Raw genomic sequence first — 6438 nt, 5'->3', positions numbered from 1 at the left:
GAGGCAGCGATGCAGACAGGATTAAGCGAGGCCTATACACACAGACAATCACTCAGGCAATGAGATCATAGGCTTATGCTCTTTGAAAACAGAAAACACATATTAACTTATGTAACATAACCCACATACAAGTCTCTAAATCTGTAGGACTGTCTTATCGGAAAGACATCCAGTTGCAAGGCACTTGACATTCTTCTTGTCTGTAAATTAAACATCCTTGATAATGCCACAGACATAGTTTAACTTTCAAATGAAAACAAATTTTAAATGAAAAGAAACCTTAAAGATGGTTAGCTGCACTACTTTACAGTCCACCACTGAGCATTGTGATTTTCCTTGAATCACAATTTTTCTCCCTAGAATTACCCTCCTTTGTCATTAAAGGGACTGCATTAAGTCCATTTTTTTTTTCAGATGTAGTCCCCTATTCAATCTGGGCTGCCACAAAGACAGACAGAAGGCGCAGGAATTTTTTTCTTTCGCATCCTAGTGCAAACCAAAAGAACATCGTTAGATTGTTCAAGGTCTATCAGTGGATGCAGTAAGTCCATTTTTAATATATCTTGTTCATTTGCATAAACACAACAAAAGCAGAAAATGATCACTTATGACCTTTAGTTCCGCTTTGCTGGAACTTACACAGGAACATTTAGGGTGACCTTCAGTGTGCCCTTCAAGGCACAGAAGCAGAACCACATACCTGGCATTCAGCCTTGCCTGTAAACACCTGTCTTTTCCAAGTCCTTCTGGTTTTCCATTGTGCCTTAAGGTCCCATCTAGCCATCTTTCAGGAAAAAAACCTTCATTCCTTCCCTGGAAAGATTGCCATGGATTGCGCATCCATTCAAGGTACCAGGCTTTTTATCCCGTGGACTTTTATTACCTTTGAAAATCAATCCCAGTTCCTCAGGGCTTTTTGGTAACAACCAAAGCCCAAGCATGTCTCCTTCAGGCATGACATTCCAGTCAAAGTCTTAGTTAAAAAACAAACAAACAACAACAAAAAAAAACCTCTATTAACAACTGGTCTCATTAGTTTTATGCAAAGAAACTTATGTCAGACCTTTTCCTAGATTGGGCTGGTTGGTGCGTGTTACTGCAAAGCAACGTGAGTGTGGATTCAGCTTCTCCCCAAAGCCTGCCTTGCCCCGAAGCATCTAATTCTAGGGAACCTTCACCAGTGCCTGAGATGTATGAGCCTGAAGAAAACTATGCATCCTTGCAAATGTCATCTGCTGAGACACTCCACACAGAGACTGTCTCTCCTCTTCCTTCCTCCATGGACCTGCTTATTCAGAACAGCCCTGATTCTTCCACTAGTCCCAACGTCATACTGCCCACTTCTGTAGAGAACAGTACAGGGAACGAGGAGAAAGGCCAGGCCAAGAAACAGAAGGTCAGAACCGTCTTCTCACAGACCCAGCTCTGTGTACTCAATGAGCGATTTCAGAGACAGAAATATCTCAGCCTCCAGCAGATGCAAGAACTTTCCAACATCCTGAACCTTAGCTACAAACAGATTAAGACCTGGTTCCAGAACCAGAGAATGAAATGTAAGAGGTGGCAGAAATACAGCTGGCCAAAAAATAGCAACCGTGTAACTCAGACGAGCTCAGCAACTACAGAGTACCTGGGCCTCTCTTCTTATCATCACCAGGGATGTATGGTGAATGCTTCTGGAAACCTTTCAATGTGGAGCAATCAGACCTGCAGTAACATATCTTGCAGCAACCATTCCTGGAGCAGCCCATCTTGGAACTACCATTCCTGGAATAGTCAGACCTGGTGCCCCCAAGCCTGGAATAACCAGGCTTGGAACAACCAGGGCTGGAACAATCAGTTCTATAGTTATGGAGAGGAATCCCTGCAGCCCCAGATCCAGTTCCAGCAAACTCCCATCAGTGATTTAGAGGCCACCTTGGAAACTGCTGGGGAAAGCTATGAGGCAATACTGCAAATCCCTAAGTATTACAGTACCCAGCAAACCATGGATTTATTCCAAGATTACTCCAGGACTCCCGACTCCACAAACATATAGCCATGAACATTCAGTGTGACCATGGGTGTATTCAATCTCAATTTGGGCAGTAGTTGTATCCAAGGATTTTTTTTTTCCTCCTAGGATTTTTCTATGTATCTCTACCTTGATATGCTGCTTCTCATTCTTTTTATGCCCATTTGGAGGAGTAGGGCTGAGGTATGAAGTATCTAATCAGATTTCTGTAGCCTTGCTGCTATCGACATATGCAAGATGTCTGTGTCTATAGATAATTAGATATAATATTATTTTGGATTACTCTAGGATCTAGAATCACAACCTCAAGAATAGAAAGTAAAAGTACAAAGACAGGTGATAAAAAGATTATTCGTGTTTTTTGGGATTGGGAGGCTCGTTAAAAACCTCAATTCAGGTGAATGGTTAAACGATAATATGTTTCACTGATTTCCTCTGTCCCTTTTGCTGTTTTAGAACAACCCCTAATTTGTTTACTACTCAAGTATTTGTAAAAGATATTTTTTGTTTTGCTGTGTCATGATAATACAAGTTTGGCTGGTTGGTTTGTTTATAAGTTTAAATACAAATAAATAAATCATCTATTTTCTGAAAAAAAAAAAAAAAGAAACTTATGTCATTACTTACTTCTCTAGAATGCCAGACTCCAGAGGGATCAGATAGGGAGAAAAATATACAGTGTGAAGGAAAATCCTTGTCCTTCTAATATTCACTGAACTTGCATTTCCATTCTTTATATTTTCATTTTTTCCCCCAGTAAAAAATTTTTTTGTTTGTTTTTCCATTACAGTTGTCCCACTTTTTTCCCCTCTTGCTTCCGTGCACCCTGCCCCCCCTTCTCCCACATTCAGTCCCCACCCAGTTGTCCATGTCCATGGGTCATTTATACATATTCTTTGACTAGACCCTTCCTCTTCTTACCCCCATCTCTCCCTCCCATCTCCCCCTTTGTTACTGTTAGTTTATTCCTTGTTTACATACCTCTGGTTCAATTTTGCTCATTTGTTTGTGTTGTTTATTAGTTTCCTGTAATAGGTGATAGCATAAGGTATTTTTCTTTCGTTGCCTGGCTTATTTCGCTAAGCATAATTATTTCTAGTTCCATTTATGTTGTTGCAAATGGTAGAAGTTCCTTCTTTCTTTCAGTACTTATTCACTGTCATTTTCCCCCTTTGTACTCGTGTTCCTCTCTGTTTCTTCATCTTCTTAAAGCAGACCCTGTAGCATCTCTTGCAATGCTGGTTTGTGGTGGAGATGTATTCTTTTAGCCTTCTTTTGTCTTGGAAACTCCCTATTTAACCTTCCATTTTGAATGAGAGCCTTGCTGGGTAGCGTATTCTTGGTCATAGGCCTTTGTTTTTCACTGCTTGGAATATTTTTTGCCATTGCCTTTTGGCTTGTAGTGTCTCTGATGATAGTCTTATTGGAGCTCCCTTGTATGTTATTAGTTGTTTCTCTCTTGCTGCTTTTAGGATTCTCTCTTTGTCTTTGAATGTTTCCATTTTAATTATGATGTGTCTTGAAGTGGGCCTGTTGGGGTTCATCTTCATTGGGAACCTCTGTGCTTCCTGGTCTTGTGTAACTCTTTCTCTCCTCATGTTAGGGAAGTTTTCTGTCATTAGTTTTTCAAAGAGGTTTTCTATCCCTTGTTCTTCTTCTTCTCCTTCTGGAATTCCTATGATGCAGATATTATTATGTTTCATGTTATCCTGCAGCTGTCTTAGAGTCTTTTCAGTCTTGTTCAGTCTTTTTTCGTTTTGTTGCACTGTCTAGGAGTTTTTGTCTAAGTTGTCCTCCGGCTCACTGATCCGATCTTCTGCTTCCTCTAGCCTGCTTTTAATGCCTTCTACTGTGTTCTTCAATTCAGAGATCGTATTCTTCATTTCCTCCTGGCTTTTATTGATAGCTTTCATGTCCTTTTTCATGCTGGTGTAATTCTCAGTAAGTTCCTTGTAGTTCTTCTGGAGTTCTTTGTAGTTTCCACTGAGCTCATTGAGCTTCTCCATAATTCATGTTTTGAATATCATATCTGATAGTTTGCTCCCCTCTGTTTCATTTAGCACTCTTTCTGGGGATTCTACCTTTCCTTTCGATGGGGGGTTGTTTCTCTGTCTCCCTATTTTTGTGACTCCTATTGTTTGTTGGTGCTTCTTAGAACAACCTGCACTTCCTGGATCTTCCCCTGGTGGCATCAGATCCTGTACCAGTCTGAGCCTAGGCAGCCTGTTGGAGACTTCCAGGGATCTACTGCCTTTGTCTGGCTTCTTTAGTTGTTAATCTATTCAATCTGTGATTAGCCGTCAGGCTTAAGGACCATGTGTGTGGCAGCTTAATTGCTGTAGACTGGGCTTTTGCTTCCTCTCAGGCTGACGCCACTTGGAAGGGTGGGGGGGAATGGTATGCCTGCAGCACTGGGTATGACTCAGCACTGGGACCCGGTCGGATGCTTCCCCAGTTCTTCCCTCAAAGCCACCACACCAAAATCTCTCCAAGTGTCTCCAGTCCTCTCTGCCTTCTCTCCGCTGGAGCCCAGGGTAAGTGGGGGCTGAAATATTTTCGTATGTGATCCACTTAAGAGCTCTTTTTCTCCAGCTGTTTCTCTCTGGCTAGCAAGAAACACTGTGGCTTTTCCCTTTTCTCAACTGGATACTATTTTACTTTCCACTCTGTTGCTGTAGGCTGGGAAGCTCAGCTGGGGGTTTAGACCCTACCCTTCTCAGGGGGAATCCCTGACTGCTGAGCTGTTTCTCAGTCCCTTCGGCTGCCACTCGTGTGAGGCCATCCAGCCCTTCCACGTCTCCACACTCTCTACTGGTCATGTTGTGATGTAGCGGCCTTTCCTCTCTCTTCGTGGTTATAAGACTTCTCTCCAGCTAGTGTTCGGTTGGTTATTCCAGATGATTTCTCCAAAATTAAGTTGTAAATCCAGACTAGTTCTGGGAGGAGGTTAGTATAGCTCCCACTTACTCCCCCGCCATCTTGTTTCTCCCTCTAAGGTCTTTTATTGAGTGCAGTAAGCTTAAGAGCATATAGCATGCATGTAAAGCTCATCAACCAATGTTAAATGGTGCAGATTACAAAAAACAGATATTGTTCAGGGATAATAATTGAAGGAACATTGAGATCTCTTCAGGTCAGGGTGTGTTGGACACAAAGACTTCAGATGGCCATAAATTATGGAGGGTGAGTTCATTTTGAGTGAAGTTAAAATCTTTGCTTCTGGTATAAAAAAGCAATCAAGCAAGGCAAAAGAACAGGGCAAGCTTCAAAGAACATAAGCATTTTCTCATGGCCCAATTCCCACAGGGGTCCACTGACTATAGCATCTAGGCACATATGTACCCAGCTTTCCTAGTTTTCCGGTCAGGTCTTAAAGGCTTCATTTTCTTTACCTGGCCTGCACAGGGCTCCGAGTCTCAATACTTCCCCAGGGGAAGCATTACTCTCTTTTTCTTCCCACCCTTCCCTCTCCATGGGCTACCTGCTTTTGACCTATAATACTCATGCCCTCATTTCTTCCTATTTACCACATTATTAGTTCTCTCTTTCAAGCTTCTAGAAAGAGTTACCTGTATTCTCACTTCATTTTTTGTTCTACTTTTTCTTTAATTCACTAAAATCTGTCTTCTATCTTTAGAACACCACTGAAACTGTTCTTGCAAAAGATATTATAATTATCAAGTTCAAGCTATTATTTTAAATACTTGTATTATCTGTTCTCCTGTAACATTTAACATCAATAACTACACACTTCCTAACATTTTCTCCAGCCTGTCTGCATGGTTCTCATCCCTGATTTTTTGGCCTGGCTCACTACTCAGCTGCTTTGGATGACTTCTCTTCTTCCACTTGCGCTTCATACAGTAATGTCACTGAGGTTCAATACCAGACACTATTTTCTCCCACACACATTCCTTGGAGGTCCCATTCTATCCCATAATTTCAAGCAGCTATAGATTTATGAATCTGAAATCTCAATACCCAATCCAAACCTCTCTTCTAAGCCTTGGATTACCAAACAGCTCCACCCAAAAGTCTCATTATTTCCAAACATATCCACAAGAGAACTGATTACTTTCCAATTTGAGACTACATGAAGAAATAGTCAACTCTGCAGTTTTAATTCCCTAAGTGTACCAAAGGAGCTCAGCTCCAAGGAAGTTAACTTTGGATTTGGTGAGACTGAAAAATGACAATGGAATGTTGGTGAGGGAATTCTTGCAGTCAAGACAGGAACACAGGGTCTGACTTTAGTCTTGTGGTGATAGGAAAAACAGTAACAAATCATTCATGCCACCTGAAAAACAGGGGCTCATATAGATATATATGAAATTAAACAGAAGTGGTACAGGGCCAAGAACTGAGAGAGAGCATGGCACTTGCACACTCAGGTACTCTCTTACATAAGGATGAGCTGGAAAAAT

General features: G+C 41.5%; 1 protein-coding gene and 1 non-coding gene across 2 annotated transcripts; one reads left to right on the top strand and one right to left on the bottom strand.

Annotated features, from left to right (window-relative positions):
* Positions 1-412: 412 nt before the first annotated feature.
* On the bottom strand, positions 413-542 carry LOC150001869 (small nucleolar RNA SNORA31). Its single transcript, XR_016513213.1, has one exon. It is a non-coding gene; the product is annotated as a small nucleolar RNA SNORA31 (small nucleolar RNA).
* A 512-nt stretch (positions 543-1054) lies between these two features.
* Positions 1055-2038, top strand: LOC150001868 (homeobox protein NANOG-like). The gene has a single exon (XM_090286891.1). It carries the CDS (start codon positions 1055-1057, stop codon positions 2036-2038), a length of 984 nt encoding a protein of 327 aa, XP_090143017.1.
* Positions 2039-6438: the final 4400 nt, after the last annotated feature.

This window comes from Furipterus horrens, unplaced genomic scaffold, assembly GCF_987537825.1.
Source record: "Furipterus horrens unplaced genomic scaffold, mFurHor1.1.pri manual_scaffold_9, whole genome shotgun sequence".
Lineage (NCBI taxonomy): Eukaryota > Metazoa > Chordata > Mammalia > Chiroptera > Furipteridae > Furipterus > Furipterus horrens.
This window is presented reverse-complemented; position numbering and strand designations above follow the sequence as displayed.

What these genes read in the sequence shown, in the direction of transcription:
- LOC150001868 (XM_090286891.1), top strand. Translation starts at nt 1,055, where the DNA reads ATGTCAGACCTTTTCCTAGATTGGGCTGGTTGGTGCGTGTTACTGCAA.